Genomic DNA, 17,724 nt, shown 5'->3' with positions numbered 1-17,724 from the left:
CCAGTTCCTAACAAATCTAAATCCCTTATCCCTGCACCATTGTCTCAACCACGCATTGCACAGCTCACTTGTACTACAGCCAAATGTTTGTCTCAGTCTCCACCTGCTGGTCATGGTGAGCTATTACCCATCAGTAAGCTGTGCCGGTCTGGAGAGACTAAAAGAAAGAAAATTAGCAAGTAAGAAACTAATTTCTCCTTCTTTGATAAATTCCTTACGACTCAGGAAATTTTAAGGTAGTTGGAGGAGTTGCCGTACAGTGAGAGATTAGAGAAACTGGGCCTCTTCTCCCTTGAAAAGAGGAGACTGAGAGGGGACATTATTGAAACATTCAAGATAATGAAGGGAATAGACTTAGTAGATAAAGCCAGGTTGTTCACCCTCTCCAAGGTAGAGAGAACGAGATGGCACTCTCTAAAGTTACAAACGTAAGGAAGTTCTTCTTCACTCAGAGTGGTAGAAAAGTGGAACGCTCTTCCAGAGGTTGATATAGGGGAAAACAGCCTCCAGGGATTTAAGACAAAGTTAGACAAGTTCCTTCTGAACCAGAACGTATGCAGATAAGGCTAGACTCAATTAGGGCACTGGTCTTTGACCTAAGGGCCACCGCGTGAGTGGACTGCTGGGCAAATTGGACCATTGGTCTGACCCAGCAGCGGCAATTCTTATGTTCTTATGTACCTACCTGCCAAGCTAAGACTCGTCAACATTCTTTTACCCCCCATGCCATTTATGAATCTGTAATTACCATCCTCCAGGTACTGTTTATCCCTACCCTCTATCTACCTGCAGCATAATATGTGATGTAACCACTTCCCCTTAACTTTCTTATGGAACTCCTAATTTATAAATTGTCTAGAGCAGTGTCTCTCAAACTTTTTTAGCTCCAGCACACTAAACGGAGTAAATGTTTTTCGCAGCACATTGTAGTTGAAATTAATAAATTGAAAAACCCAACAAAAAATTAAATTTGAGAATTATTTATTTAAACTTCTTTAAGCTTTGTATGGATAACTGTAACAACAGTGAAACTGAAGTAGATAAAATAGAATTGCTAATCAGTGCGATGGATGTGCTTATTTTTGAGTGCAAATTAACTCAAAATGTGGCTCGATAGTCAAGCAAACGCGCATTTCATAATCCACCATCTGCAGTTCTCTTTTAATTTCTATCAAAGCTGAAAATCCAAGTTCGTAAAGATAAGAAGATCCACATGGTAACAAAGCCTTGATTGCTTTTTTTCTTGATTTAGGATAAAATGACTTGCTGTTAGTTTTCAAGGACCAATCACATCAAAGAATGATGCTTGTCTGGGCGGTTGTACCCTTACTCATGCAGACGCTCATAACATTGACAGACTCTTGCATACGCAAAGTACATGTCATCTAATGTAGATTTATGAAGGGAATTTTTTTTTGTTTAATAAGTTTTATTGAATTATAGAATAACAAAACAGTTTCACTCATAAATTACAGTATAAAAATAATCAAAGTCACATAAAGGAAGATGCATCAACAAGTATCAGAGTTAATGTTTACAGTCATGAAAAGGAAAATAAAATAAAAATAACAGAAAAAATGCAATATCAGTATTATCCCAGGACAAGCAGGCATGATATTCTCACATGTGGGTGACGTCATCTACGGAGCCCCAGCGCGGACAGCTTTTCAAGCAAACTTGATTGAAGTTTCAAGTTTGCACACTGCACCACGCATGTGCTAGCCTTCTTGCCCACTAGAGGGCGCATCCCCACCTCGTGGTCCTCAGTTCAATTTCATCCGCGGAGCCAGAAGCCCTGTGGAAAAAATTGTGCTCTTGTGCCTTCTGTCGCCGCGGCTGTGTAGGGTATTTCGCGCGGTCGCTGCGTTTTTTTGTCTTCTTTATTCTTTTTTTCCTTTCTTTTCAAAAAAAAAAAAAAAAATATTTCGAATTTTATCGCTACCGGGGGCTCCCGGTAGCCGTGGCCGAGGAACCTCGCTTGTTCCCGGCCTCCTTTGGGCCCATGTCCCGGCCCGTAACGGGCTTTAAAAAGTGCGGGCGCTGTGAACGGCTCCTATCGATCACTGATCCACACAGGTGCTGTTTGAGGTGCTTGGGGCCCCAACACCCTACAGCGTCCTGCGAGAAGTGTGCCACCTTCCAGAAGCGGGCACTCAAACGCCGCAAAGCCCGCATGGCAGAACTTTTCTCGGTCGAGTCCCCGCCCGGGAAGGCCTCGAGTTCGGCCTCGGCTTCGGCCCCGGCCTTGACCTCGGCCTCGACATCGGCCTCGACCTCAGCTTCGGGACCATCGGCTTCGCCTCGGGCCTCGTTGCCATCGAAGCAGCCGGCTTCATCCAAGGCCTCGGGTAAGTCTCCACTTCCCTCCTCAGCTCCAGGATCGTCCAAAAAGCCATCCTCGGGCTCTTCGGCGGGAGGGTCCACCTCTGTTAAACCCAAGATGCCCGCGTCCGCCGCCCCGAGGGAATACTCGAGACCGAGGTCGCCCTCTGAGGAGCAGCGGCAGGTCTTGCCACAGGGAATGTCAATCCCCGTGTTTCAAGACTTGCTCCGGGCGTTAATCGCCTCGGAGCTCACCGGGGCCATTGAACATCTGCAGCAGGCTTCGGCCTCGGCTGCTCCGGCCTCGGTGGCCCCGCAGTTGACGACCTCGGCCTCGGGTACCGGGGCTTCGGCTCCCGAGGCGCCCACGGCCTCGACCTCGGCAGTACCCTCGGACCCGGCTTCGCGGGATCCGCCGGAGCGTAGCGTGCGCCCGAAAGACAAGGTGCGCCGGGTGCGGAGGATCTCGTCTTCGTCCTCGGAGTCCTCGCGGGGTTCGTCGCCCTCGGGCAGGTCTCGGGCGAGGCGCCGGCCGAGGAAGGCCAAGCGGTCTCGGGCCTCGCCTCGGCGGCGCGGTCGCTCGTCGCCGGCCGGGGCCGAGGCCTTGCAGGTGAGGGACCTGCGGGTAGATAACCCCGTCTTATTCCGGTCTCCGGCCAGGGAGAGCTCCCGGGCCTCCTCGCCGGGACCGAAGGGTCGGGCTTCGGTGCCTAGGACCCCGGGGGGATCCCCGAGGGGTTCCTTTAGACGCACCCGGTCTCCGACTCCGTCGAGGTCGCAGGACTGTGCCTCGTTGGGGTCGGGGTCTGGTAGGGAGCCCAGATACTCTCACGAGGCCTCTCCCTTCGGCTCCGCCGGGAAGTCTTGGTCTCCCTCTCCTCCTGCTAAACCTTCCTCTTTTACGAGGTTCGTGCAGGATATGGCGGCGGCTTTGGGTGTAGACTTGTCTGAAGGGTCCACTTACACCAAGGAGTTTTTAGAGGAGCAGGATCTTCCTGCCCCTCCTCGGGAATCCCCGCGCCTTCCGGTTAACAAGGTCCTCTGCCAGACCTTCCTGAGGAATCTTGAGGCTCCCTTGACGGTCGCTGTGGTCCCCTCAAAAATGGAGTCGAAGTATCGCACCCTCCCCATCAAGGGTTTCGAGAAGGGCCAACTTTCTCACAATTCGCTCCTAGTGGAATCGGCGGTTAAGAAATCGCAGCCCTCCAGGGTCTCAGCCGCGGTCCCGCCGAGTAGGGAGGGCCGGACCTTAGACAAATTCGGGCGTCGTCTCTATGCGAACTCTCTCATGGCAACGAGGGTCCTGAACTACGCCTTTTCGTACTCGTCTTTCCTACGTACGATGGTGAAGGACCTCCCCTCTTTTCGTGAGGTGATACCAGAGTCGCATAGGGACAGGTTTGCCACCTTCAGCTCTAATCTGGCCCAGCTGCGCCTATATTTGTTCCACGCAGTTTACGATGCGTTTGAACTTGCCTCGAGGGTATCGGCCTGTGCGGTGGCCATGCGCCGGTTGGCGTGGCTCCGTACCCTCGAGATGGAGGCGCATTTGCAGGAACGCCTGGCTAACTTGCCGTGCGTTGGGTCGGAATTGTTCGACGAATCTTTGGATGCGGCGACCAAGAGGCTTTCCGAACAGGAGCGCTCTCTGGCATCTCTGGTGCGCCCGAAGCCTAAGGCCCCTACCCAGCGTCCCTTCCGGCAGCCCCCGAGAAGGTACCCTCAGAAGTCTACGCCGGCCTTTTCCAGACCGCCGCCACGGCGTCCACCCCAACAGAATAGAGGTGGCCCCTCTAAGCCCGTTGCGCAGGGGGCGGCCAAGGCCGCGCCGTCCTTTTGACGGGGTGGGCGGTCGGGGGCGGGCCCCCGCCGCGACATCGTGCCACCCCCTTCCCATCGGGGGTCGGCTGACGGCTTTTGCCGGGGCCTGGTCTGCGATTACGTCAGACGCATGGGTGCTCCGGACAATCTCAGAGGGCTATTCGCTCAACTTCTCCAGTCCGCCTCCGGACTTGCCTCCTGGAGCTTGCCCTCCCAATCGGAGCCAGTTGGCCCTTCTCATGGAAGAAGCCAGGGCCCTGTTGAGCCTCCGGGCGGTCGAGGTGGTACCTCGCGAGCAGATGGGCCAGGGGTTTTACTCCCGTTACTTTTTAGTCCCAAAAAAGACCGGGGACTTGCGCCCCATTTTGGACCTCCGGAAGCTCAACAAGTTCCTGGTCCGGGAGAAGTTCCGTATGTTATCGCTTCCGGTTCTCTATCCGCTATTGGAGGAGGGGGATTGGATGTGCTCCCTGGACTTGAAGGAAGCGTACACCCATGTTCCGGTGCTTATCCACGTGGGAACAAATGATGTGAGTGGGCGGAAGTATGACAGGGAAGAGCTGAAGGGCCAGCTCCGCTCACTCGGAAGACAACTGAAGATCAGGGAGGTGAGGGTGGCCTTCTCTGAGATCCTCCCAGTACCAAGAGCGGATGGAAAGAGACAAGGGGAATTGCAAGTAATCAACGCCTGGATGAGACGATGGTGCGAAGAAGAAGGCTTCGACTTCGTGCGCAACTGGACGGCGTTCTGGGGAAAAAGCAAGTACTACAGAAGGGACGGACTACACCTCAACAAGGAAGGAGCACGAGTTTTGGCAGGCAACATGAAGAAGGCAATCGAGAAGGCTTTAAACTGAAAGATAGGGGAAAGCCGACAGTCGACTACCGGTCGATGGCACGGATAGCAGGATGCCCTGACGAAGAAGCCAAGGACTACTACTCCTACACAAGAGAAGACGACCCCACAGTCAATAAGGGAGAAAAAGCAGAAAGGGACAACTCAGACACAGGAGAGGACGACCACACAGCAAACAAGGGTGATAACACAGGAGCAGTAAAGGATACCGTATTTGAAACTATAGGGACGGCCAAGAGTAGAAGGTCCAAAAAGGTAACACGAAGGGAATTTAGATGTATGTATACGAATGCTAGAAGTCTAGGTAACAAAATGGGGGAACTAGAGACAATAGCGAGACATGACATATTGGATATCATTGGCATAACAGAAACATGGTGGAATGAAGAAAACAAATGGGACACAGTACTACAGGGATACAAACTGTATAGAAGAGATCGAGTAGGGCAGAAAGGTGGAGGTATTGCTCTATATGTTAAGGAGGGAATAGATTCTGTTGAAATGGTTACAACAGAAATGAAAGAGAAGCTTGAGTCACTCTGGATCAAAATTCCTGGTCAATATGGTGCAGATACGAAAATTGGCCTTTACTATCGTCCCCCAGGACAGGCGGAGGAAACTGACTCAGAAATGATGGAGGAAATCAAACAAGAATGCAAGACGGGCAATGTAATTATATTGGGAGACTTCAATTTCCCAGGGATAGACTGGAAACTAGCAACCTCCAACTGCGGCAAGGAGGCCAAGTTCCTGGAGGTGCTAGGGGATTGCTTCCTGGAACAAATGGTAAAAGAGCCGACAAGAGGCAACGCCACCTTGGACTTGGTCCTAAATGGCCTCACAGGACCGATAACAGAAGTGGAAGTCGTGGTTCCACTGGGAACGAGTGATCACAATGTAATCAACTTTAAACTTGACATCGGGAAAGGGAAACATGCCAAAACCTTAACCACCACCTTAAACTTTAAAAAGGGTAAATACGATCGCATGAGGGCCATGGTAGAAAAACGACTAGAGAAGATGGTGGACAAACTTGAAACGGTAGATCAGGCATGGTCCCTACTGAAAAATACTATCACAGAAGCACAAGATCTCTACATTCCGAGGATTTCCAAAGATCGGAGAACAAAGAGCAAAAGAGAACCGGCATGGCTTACCATACAGGTGAAGGAAGCCATAAAAGAAAAGAAGGACTCTTTCAAAAATGGAAATGCATAAAGACAACCGAAGCCTGGAACAAACATAAAGATGATCAGAAGAAATGTCACAAGGCGGTGAGGGATGCCAAACAGGATTATGAGGAAAAAATAGCCCAGGAGGCCAAAAACTTCAAGCCCTTCTTTAGATACGTGAAAGGGAAAAAACCTGCAAAAGAGGCAGTGGGACCCCTGGACGACCAGGGAAGAAAAGGGTACATCAAGGAAGATAAACAAATCGCAGACAAACTAAATTCCTTCTTTGCATCTGTCTTTACGAAGGAAGACACCTCAACAATACCTGAAGCAGAGAAAGTGTTTCCAGGAGAAATAGAGAACAGCCTCACCACAGTTGAAGTGGACTTAGACCAGATATACTATCAGATCGACAAACTTAAAAGTGACAAATCCCCTGGACCGGATGGAATTCACCCGAGAGTCTTAAAGGAATTGAAGGTTGAAATCGGAGAGTTATTGCACAAACTTGCAAACCTGACAATCAGAACTGGACAGATACCGGACGACTGGAGGATAGCGAACGTCACGCCAATTTTCAAAAAAGGATCGAGAGGGGAACCGGGCAACTATAGGCCTGTGAGTCTTACGTCGGTCCCCGGCAAGATGGTTGAAGCACTGATCAAGGATAGCATAGTCCGGCACTTGGACGCACACGACTTGATGAAACCCAGTCAACATGGATTCAGGAAAGGGAAATCATGTTTGACGAATTTACTCCAATTTTTTGAGACCGTAAACGAGCAAATTGATAGTGGGAAGCCTGTGGACATAATATACTTGGACTTCCAGAAAGCGTTCGACAAAGTTCCACACGAAAGACTTCTCAGGAAACTACAAAGCCATGGCATAGAGGGAGATATACAAAGATGGATAGGCAAATGGCTGGAAAACCGAAAGCAGAGAGTGGGCATAAATGGGAAGTTCTCCGACTGGGAGAAAGTGACTAGTGGTGTACCCCAGGGCTCGGTACTTGGGCCGATCCATTTTAATATTTATATCAATGACCTGGAGGAAGGAACATCCAGTGAGATCATCAAGTTTGCAGACGATACAAAACTATGCCGGGCAATCAGATCGCAGGAGGATAGAGAGAAACTCCAGAGCGACTTGTGTCGGTTAGAAACATGGGCGGAGAAATGGCAGATGAAGTTCAATGTGGAGAAATGCAAGGTAATGCATTTAGGCAATAAAAATAAGGAATACGAGTATACAATGTCAGGTGCAACTCTGGGGAAGAGTGAACAAGAAAGGGACCTGGGTGTACTGATAGATAGGACCCTGAAGCCGTCGGCACAATGCGCGGCAGCGGCAAAGAAGGCAAATAGAATGTTGGGCATGATAAAGAAAGGAATCTCGAGTAGATCGGAGAAAGTTATAATGCCGCTTTATAGGGCAATGGTCAGACCACACTTGGAATACTGCGTCCAACATTGGTCTCCCTACCTAAAGAAAGATATAAAACTGCTGGAGAGGGTGCAGAGACGAGCAACTAAACTAGTGAAGGGTATGGAGAGACTGGAATATGAGGATAGACTTATAACACTAGGATTGTTCTCCCTTGAGAAAAGGAGAATGCGTGGGGATATGATCGAGACCTTCAAAATACTGAAAGGAATCGACAAAATAGAGCAGAGAAGATTATTTACACTGTCCAATTTGACACGGACTAGAGGACATGTAATGAAGCTAAGGGGGGACAGGTTCAGGACTAATGTCAGGAAGTTCTGCTTCACTCAGAGAGTGGTTGACACCTGGAATGCCCTCCCAGAGGAGATTATTGCGGAATCGACCGTCCTAGGCTTCAAGAGCAAACTAGATGCATATCTCCTTAAGAGAGGCATATAAAGATATGGTGGACTATAAATTACGCCAGGTGTACACCTGGCGGGGCCTCCGCGTGTGCGGATCGCCGGACTTGATGGACCGAAGGTCTGATCCGGAGATGGCAGTTCTTATGTTCTTATGTTCTTATCCCGCTTGCCGCAGGTTCTTGCGTTTTCAAGTCGGGGATTTGCACCTGCAGTATCAGGTTCTTCCCTTCGGGTTGGCGTCGTCCCCTCGGGTATTCACCAAGTGTATGGTAGTGGTTGCGGCGGCCCTGCGCTCGCGGGGTCTACAGGTCTTTCCCTACCTGGACGATTGGCTGATCAAGGCCTCGTCCAGGGAGGGGGTTATCTTAGCGACCCAACAGACTATCAGTCTTCTGCAGGACCTGGGGTTCGAAGTGAACTTTCCCAAGTCTCAATTGTACCCGGCGCAGTCTCTCCAATTCATTGGAGCCGTGCTGGACACGGTTCGCCTCCGCGCTTTTCTCCCCACGCTTCGGCGGGAGGCTCTGCTTCGGTGGAGCCGCCACTGTCAAGGGCAGTCGGAGGTGTCGGCCCAGAGCATGATGATTTTGCTGGGTCACATGGCATCGACGGTTCACGTCACGCCTTTCGCTCGCTTGCACCTGCGGCTCGCGCAGTGGACTCTGGCGTCGCAGTGGCGGCAGGATCGCGATCCGGTGTCTTCCCGGATATCAGTGACTCCTTGTTTACGTCGATCGCTCCGTTGGTGGACCGGCTCTTCCAATCTGTCCGGGGGTTTGCTGTTTCTCATTCCACCTCACAGCAAGGTCCTGACCACGGACTCCTCCGAGTACACGTGGGGAGCCCATCTGGACGGCCTGAGGACGCAGGGTCTGTGGTCGGCAGAGGACCGCCGATGTCACATCAATGTGCTGGAGCTTCGCGCCATTTTTCTGGCCGCACGAGCTTTTGTCCACCTGCTGCACGACCAGGTGGTGCTCGTGCGGACCGACAACCAAGTGGCGATGTACTATGTCAACAAACAAGGGGGTACGGGCTCTTGGCCTCTGTGTCAGGAGTCTCTTCGCCTTTGGGAATGGGCGATCTCCCAGAACATATTCCTGCGGGCGGTGTACATTCAGGGAGAGCAGAACCAGCTGGCAGACAAAACTCAGTCGTCTCCTCCAGCCGCACGAATGGTCTCTGAACTCCCGAGTACTTCGCGAGGTCTTCGACCGCTGGGGAACTCCTCAGGTGGATCTGTTTGCCTCTCCGGAGACTCGCAAACTGCCCATCTATTGCTCTCGGATTTACTCTCCGGATCGTCTCGAGGCGGATGCCTTCCTTCTCGAATGGGAAGGGGAGGTTCCTTTATGCGTTTCCGCCGTTTCCTCTGATTTTGAGAACGCTGGTTCATCTCAGATCGACCGGAGCCTCCATGATCCTCATTGCGCCTCGTTGGCCCAGGCAGCCCTGGTTCTCCCTGCTTCTTCAACTCAGTGCCAGGGAACCTCTACTTCTGCCGGTGTTTCCCTCTCTGCTGTCTCAGAGTCGGGGTTCGCTGTTACATCCCAATCTTCAGTCTTTACATCTGACTGCTTGGTTTCTCTCCCCCTGACTTCGATTCCAGTGTCTCGGGCCGTGAGGGAGATTTTGGAGGCCTCGCGCAAGGTCTCGACTCGGCTTTGTTATGCCCAGAAGTGGACCAGGTTTACGTCCTGGTGTTCTTTGAATCGTCTGGAACCGAGTTCGGTGCCTGTGTCTTCGGTTCTGGACTATCTATTGCATTTATCTGAGTCTGGCCTGAAGACGACTTCTATTCGGGTACATCTCAGTGCCATTGCTGCATTCCATCGGCACCTTGAGGGTCGTTCTCTCTCTCTTCATCCTCTGGTGACTCGTTTCATGAAGGGTTTAGTGAATGTCCATCCTCCTCTAAAACCTCCTCCGGTGGTGTGGGATCTTAATGTGGTCTTGGCTCAGCTGATGAAGCCTCCCTTTGAGCCCATCGACAAGTCGCATCTAAAATTTCTCACTTGGAAAGTGGTCTTTTTGATTGCGCTCACATCTGCTCGTCGGATTAGTGAACTGCAGTCCTTGGTGGCGGATCCTCCTTTCACGGTGTTTCATCATGATAAGGTGGTTCTTCGCACCCATCCAAAATTTTTACCTAAAATTGTGTCTGATTTCCACCTCAATCAGTCTATTGTCCTTCCGGTGTTTTTTCCGAAGCCCCATTCTCATCCTGGTGAAGTGGCGCTTCATACGCTTGACTGTAAGAGGGCGTTGGCTTTTTATCTTCAACGCTCCAAGTCTTATCGGAAGGTTCCTCAATTGTTTTTGTCCTTTGATCCGAATCGGTTAGGACACCCGGTTTCAAAGCGCACCTTGTCAAACTGGTTAGCTGCTTGTATTTCCTTTTGCTACGCTCAGGCTGATCTCCCGCTTTCGGGTCGAGTTACGGGTCATAAAGTCCGAGCGATGGCAGCTTCCGTGGCTTTCCTCCGGTCCACGCCTATGGAGGACATTTGTAAAGCTGCCACTTGGTCTTCGGTTCATACGTTCACCTCCCACTACTGTCTGGACACTTTGTCCAGAAGCGACGGCCGGTTTGGCCAGTCGGTGTTACGTAACCTGTTTTCATAATTTGCCATCCTCCCACCTGCCCTTTTTTGGTTGGCTTGGAGGTCACCCACATGTGAGAATATCATGCCTGCTTGTCCTGGGATAAAGCACAGTTACTTACCGTAACAGGTGTTATCCAGGGACAGGAGGCAGATATTCTCACAACCCGCCCGCCTCCCCGGGGATGGCTTCTTTGCTATGATATGGAACTGAGGACCACGAGGTGGGGATGCGCCCTCTAGTGGGCAAGAAGGCTAGCACATGCGTGGTGCAGTGTGCAAACTTGAAACTTCAATCAAGTTTGCTTGAAAAGCTGTCCGCGCTGGGGCTCCGTAGATGACGTCACCCACATGTGAGAATATATGCCTGCTGTCCCTGGATAACACCTGTTACGTTAAGTAACTGTGCTATATTTTCTTATACTAGAACCCAGAAATGTGCATTGAATTAAAAGAGACCAATAGTGAATCCATTTATGACACTTGTTGTATAAGTGGTTTCCATATTTTGTTGAATGTTCTTATGCTATTAAATTTTCTGGCTGCAACTTTTTCAAATTTGGCTGTGATGAAAACTGCATTCCACCAAGTAATGAAGGGAATTTTTAGAAATAAAGTAAAATTCTGGAATCTTTCGTGGCACATGGTTTGAGAGCACTAGCCTAGAGCCTGTACTGGATAAATGCGATACAGAAATTTAGATTAGATTAGATTCTTACTGATAGTTAAGTGTTTTTTATCCCAGGACAAGCAGGCAGCATATTCTTTACGCATGGGTGACGTCACCGACGGAGCCCACGGTACGGACCTTTTTACTAGAAAGTTCTAGTTGGCCGCACCGCGCGTGCGCGAGTGCCTTCCCGCCCGACGTAGGAGTGCGTGGTCCCCAGTTTCTTCATTTCCGCGGAGCGAAGAAGACGTGTGTTTTTTCAACAGAGTTGAAATCCTCCTTTTGCCTTCCCGCTCGCGTTATTTTTTTCGGTTTTTCACCTTCGGGTACTTTTTTCTTCCCAATTCCAAAAAAAAAAAAAAAAAAACCTTTCTTTTGTTTTATTTTTTCGTTCCTACCCCGGCGGGGCCTATTGCCACGATCCAGGCCTCGGGGTTTGATTTTGCGGAGGCCGTGTTTCCATTCATGCCCCCGCAACCAGGCTTTAAGAAGTGCCAGCGGTGTGCACGCCCGATCTCCCTCACTGACCCACACAATTGGTGCTTACAGTGTCTGGGACCAGAGCATCGGGCGGACTCCTGCACCCGCTGTGCCACTCTTAAAAAGCGCACGTTGAAGAATCGTCAAATCCAACAGAATTTACTTTTCGGCACCGGCCCGTCTATGGATTCGACATCTTCATCTGCGGCACCGTCGAAATCGACACCGACCACTTCGACGCCGCCTGAGACGACGTCGGCGCCTCCGGCGCCAGGTAAGCCGGCTAAGAAGCCTTCCACCCTTGAGCGCCCTCCCACCTCGGGGACGGCACCAGTCCTCTCGGCTCCACGCCGGGCCAAGAAACGCTCCACTCCGATATCGGTGAGTGCCTCGTCATCGGCTCCCTCATCGCCGGAGTGTAGAGCGGCACCCAAGGAACCAAAAAAGAAAAAAGTGGTTCCGGTGCCTCCCCTGGATGACCGCATTGCGGCCATCCTCCAGGACAAGTTGCAAGAGCAACTCCACCAGCAACTTCAGCAGCTCTTACCATCTATCTTGGCACCGCTGCTCTCGGTACCAGACCGGCCCGAGCCCCGCACCGTCCAACCGGTATCCACTCCATTGGTACCTATGGACTCTTCCATGCCCATTCTCTCGGCACCGCACGAGCCAGTCGCCTTAACGACGACGGATCCTCCTCGGGACCGAGCAGGACACCGGTCTTCCCATGACCCGGACCGGCACCGGTCTTCCCAAGACCCAGACCGGCACCGTTCTTCCCGGGATCGGGACAGACACAGGTCTACATCGCCAGGGAATGTCTCGGTACGCTCAGGCAAGTCTTTGTCTAAGACTCACCACGCCGACCCGTCCACTCCGGTCTCTCGACACGCAACCACCGATGTCAGAGACCCGGACCTATGGGAAGAATCCCCCCCCGGTACCGAGGAGGATGCATCGTCGTCGGACGAAGAGCCTTCCGCACCCGAGACCACTTCCAAACCTGAACAATCTTCCTTCTCTAAATTTCTCAGGGAGTTGTCAGGGGCTTTGTCTTTGCCATTGGAATCTGACTCCAAAAAGTCACAAGCTTTCCTGGAGGCTCTGGATTTCGATCAACCTCCCAAGGAGTTCCTAAAGTTACCTGTTCACGATATCCTACGGGAAACTTTTTATAAAAATTGGGAGAACCCGCTAACTGTCCCTGGGGCCCCCCGTAAATTGGACAGTCTCTATAGGGTCATACCAATCCCAGGTTTTGATAAACCCCAACTGCCCCACGAGTCTCTCCTGGTAGAATCCACCTTGAAAAAGACTCAGGGCACCAGTGTGTATGCCTCCACCCCTCCTGGCAGAGAAGGAAAAACTATGGACAAATTTGGCAAACGGCTCTACCAAAATGCCATGCTTGCCAATAGGGCAAACAACTACTCCTTCCATTTTTCCTTCTACCTGAAACATCTGGTAATGCAACTCTCCTCCATGCAAAAATACATGCCGGAGCACAAGGTCCCTCTTTTCCAGCAGCACATCTCCAGCCTGCTTCAACTGAGGAAGTTCATGGTGCGCTCTGTCTATGACTCCTTTGAGCTCTCCTCCCGTGCATCTGCCATCGCTGTGGCTATGCGCCGCCTGGCCTGGCTCAGGGTCTCTGATCTAGACGTCAACCATCAGGACCGTCTAGCCAACGCCCCATGTCTGGGAGATGAACTATTCGGAGAGTCCCTGGATACCACCACTCAGAAGCTCTCCGCCCATGAGACCAGATGGGATACTCTCATTAAACCAAAGAAAAAGACTCCTCCTGCTCGTCCTTATAGACCGCAGACATCATATCAACGCAGGTTCTCTGCCAGACCGCTCAACCCACCTGCACAGCAACCTAGGCGGGCCCGCCAGCACCAACACACCCAGGCTCGTGCCCAGCCTAATCAACCTGCCAAGCCTCTTCCTCCTGCCAAACCTTCTCAGCCCTTTTGACTCCTCTCTCCAGGGCTTAGCCAGTCTTCCACCCTCATTGCCTCTTCCTCAGCCAATCGGAGGCAGGCTCCACATTTTCTTCAGCCGTTGGGAGGTCATCACATCGGACCAGTGGGTCCTCAACATCATCCGCCACGGCTACTCCCTCAACTTCCAGACTCTTCCGCCAGACAATCCTCCCGTCGAGTCTGCTTCTCTCTCAACTCAAACCCCCCTCCTCCTGAGGGAGGTTCAATCCCTCCTCCTTCTCAATGCCATCGAAGAAGTACCTCCAGATCAAAGGGGTCAGGGATTCTACTCCCGCTACTTCCTGGTACCCAAAAAGACAGGAGACCTTCGTCCCATTCTCGATCTCAGGGACCTCAACAAGTGTCTAGTCAAGGAGAAGTTCAGAATGCTCTCCCTTGCCACGCTTTACCCTCATCTCTCTCACAACGACTGGCTATGTTCCCTGGACCTCAAAGAGGCCTACACTCACATACCAATCAATCCAACTTCACGTCGCTACCTGCGATTCCAGGTGCACCATCGCCATTATCAGTACAAGGTGCTACCTTTTGGCCTCGCTTCATCACCCAGGGTGTTCACCAAATGCCTCATTGTGGCGGCGGCCTTCCTCAGGTCTCACAACCTCCAAGTGTTTCCCTACTTGGACGATTGGTTAGTGACAGCTCCTACGTCTCCTCTTGTGCTACAAGCCACTCAACATACCATCTCTCTTCTCCATCTACTGGGGTTCGAGATCAACTACCCCAAGTCGCATCTGCTTCCCACACAGCGCCTTCAGTTCATCGGAGCAGTTCTCGATACCACACTAATGAGGGCATTCCTCCCCTCCGATCGTCGACGGACTCTGCTCCACCTCTGTCATCAGGTGCTTCTTCATCACACCATCCCAGCTCGACAGATGATGGTCCTCCTGGGACACATGGCATCAACGGTGCATGTGCTTCCCTTAGCACGACTCCACCTCAGGACACCTCAATGGACTCTGGCCGACCAGTGGTCACAGACCTCGAATCTTCTTTCTCATCCCATCTCTGTGACATCATCTCTTCAGCGATCTCTACAATGGTGGTTGAACTCCTCAAACCTTTCCAGGGGCCTTCTGTTGCATCTGCCCCCACATTCCATGATCATCACCACGGATGCCTCCCCTTATGCATGGGGAGCTCACCTGGGAGACCTACGCACCCAGGGTCTTTGGACCCCACAGGAGCGTCGACATCACATCAATTTTCTAGAACTACGAGCCATGTTCTATGCTCTCAAGGCCTTCCAGCACCTTCTTTGTCCTCAGGTTCTGCTCCTGTGCACGGACAACCAAGTCGCCATGTACTACATAAACAAACAGGGCGGCACAGGATCTCGCCTCCTTTGTCAGGAGGCTCTTCGTATCTGGACCTGGGCCACGGCCCGCAGTCTCTTCCTCAAGGCGGTCTACATCCAGGGCGAACAGAACTCCCTGGCCGACAATCTCAGCCGCGTCCTTCAACCTCACGAGTGGACTTTGGATCCTCCCACGCTCCACTCCATCTTTGCTCGCTGGGGCACTCCGCAGATGGACCTATTCGCAGCTCCTCACAACCATCAGCTGCCCCAGTTCTGCTCCAGACTCTTCTCTCCCCATCGTCTGGCCCCGGATGCATTCCTTCTCGACTGGACGGATCGGTTCCTCTATGCCTTTCCTCCTCTACCTCTGATGTTGCGGACTTTATCCAAACTCCGCAGGGACGGAGCCACCATGATCCTCATAGCTCCCCGGTGGCCTCGTCAACACTGGTTCTCCCTTCTACTTCAACTCAGCTCCAGGGAGCCCATTCCTCTGCCTGTGTTTCCTACTCTACTTACACAGCAACATCAGTCTCTACTACATCCCAATCTGTCTTCCCTCCACCTGACAGCTTGGTTTCTCTCGGGCTGACCTCTTCAGGAAATCTGTCTCAGCCTGTCCGTCTCATTTTGGACGCCTCCAGGAAACCGGCCACCCTCCAATGTTACCATCAGAAGTGGACCAGGTTCTCCTCTTGGTGCCTCCGCCATCATCACAATCCCACCTCCTTAGCGGTGGAAACTGTTCTGGACTACTTACTCTCCCTGTCCAACGCAGGCCTCAAGTCTACCTCAATCAGAGTCCATCTCAGTGCCATCACGGCATTTCATGAGCCTGTCCTAGGAAAACCTCTCACGGCTCACCCTCTGGTTTCCCGATTCATGAGGGGCCTCTTCAACATCAAACCACCTCTGAAGCCTCCTCCGGTCGTCTGGGACCTGAATGTGGTTTTGTCTGCCCTCATGAAACCTCCCTTTGAGCCACTTGCCACAACTTCGCTCAAATTTCTGACATGGAAGGTTCTTTTCCTCATTGCCATCACCTCTGCCAGGAGGGTTAGTGAGCTTCATGCACTGGTTGCCGATCCACCGTTCACTATTTTTCACCATGACAAGGTGGTTCTGCGCACCCATCCAAAATTCCTTCCAAAGGTGGTCTCAGCTTTTCACCTCAACCAGTCCATTGTTTTGCCTGTGTTCTTCCCGAAACCTCATTCACATCCCGGAGAACAGGCATTGCACAGTCTTGACTGCAAGCGTGCCCTGGCTTACTATCTCGATCGTACAAGGGCTCACCGCTTGTCCCCTCAGCTCTTCCTGACCTTCGACCCGAATCGTTTGGGTCGACCGGTCTCTAAACGGACGCTATCCAACTGGCTTGCAGCTTGCATCGCGTTCTGTTACGCTCGGGCCGGTCTGTCACTAGACGGTGCTGTCACGGCCCACAGGGTAAGAGCTATGGCCGCTTCTGTTGCTTTCCTCCGTTCCACACCCATTGAGGAAATCTGCAAGGCGGCCACCTGGTCCTCAGTTCACACATTCACTACTCACTACTGTCTGGATGCTTTCTCCAGACGGGATGGGCACTTCGGCCAATCTGTACTTCAGAATTTATTTTCCTAATGGCCAACCATCCCTCCTCCCTCTTTGTTAGCTTGGAGGTCACCCATGCGTAAAGAATATGCTGCCTGCTTGTCCTGGGATAAAGCACAGTTACTTACCGTAACAGGTGTTATCCAGGGACAGCAGGCAGATATTCTTACGTCCCACCCTCCTCCCCGGGTTGGCTTCTTAGCTGGCTTATACTAACTGGGGACCACGCACTCCTACGTCGGGCGGGAAGGCACTCGCGCACGCGCGGTGCGGCCAACTAGAACTTTCTAGTAAAAAGGTCCGTACCGTGGGCTCCGTCGGTGACGTCACCCATGCGTAAAGAATATCTGCCTGCTGTCCCTGGATAACACCTGTTACGGTAAGTAACTGTGCTTTCTTGTCATTATGGTAGGTGTGAACCTTTACAAGAGAAAACAGCTGTAGCAACTTATATGAGAGTTAATTAGTCAGTTAAATTGTTTAATACAAAAAGGTTCGTTCATATTTTATGGTCTAATCTCTAGATGATTTTTACGTTAGTCTGATATAAAATATAGACCAGAAAATTTAGGAACAATATTGGATCACTCTACCACAGAAGCATTAGGGTATTTGGAGTTATACAGTTGTGTATTGTTTATGTATGATCCACAGCAATTCCTAAATGGTTGGAGAGGCCTGCAGATAGTTTTCTGGAAGAGAGTAAGCCAGGATATCTTCACTGTCTCACCAAAGCCTCCTTGAAGCCTACAATTGAATGGTATCGCAATGGCAACCGCATTTCTGAGGTAAGTATGTTAATAGCATACAATCTGTGACTTTGTTTCTTAGTTCTCATGTGACCCTTTCTTACTGCCATCCCCCCTTAGCTTTAAATGAGAGACGCTACAGCTGGAAAGCAGATCCAGTATGGAAAATATATTTTTTTTAAAATTCTTTATTCATTTTCAATCTTACATCAAGTGTACAAACAGTGAAACAATACAATTAAACACATCACTCGACAATCTTTCTGATTTATCTTACAATACATAAAATTACC

General features: G+C 51.2%; 1 protein-coding gene across 1 annotated transcript in view; it reads left to right on the top strand.

Moving 5' to 3' along the window:
- The window catches only part of PTK7 (protein tyrosine kinase 7 (inactive)), a 373,613-nt gene that overhangs the window by 95,229 nt on the left and 260,660 nt on the right, over positions 1-17,724 (top strand). Inside the window, 1 exon segment of the mRNA XM_033937683.1 lies at positions 17,337-17,470. Coding sequence (XP_033793574.1) covers positions 17,337-17,470 — 134 coding nt within the window.

The sequence above is a fragment of the Geotrypetes seraphini genome, chromosome 3, assembly GCF_902459505.1.
Source record: "Geotrypetes seraphini chromosome 3, aGeoSer1.1, whole genome shotgun sequence".
Taxonomy (NCBI): domain Eukaryota; kingdom Metazoa; phylum Chordata; class Amphibia; order Gymnophiona; family Dermophiidae; genus Geotrypetes; species Geotrypetes seraphini.
This window is presented reverse-complemented; position numbering and strand designations above follow the sequence as displayed.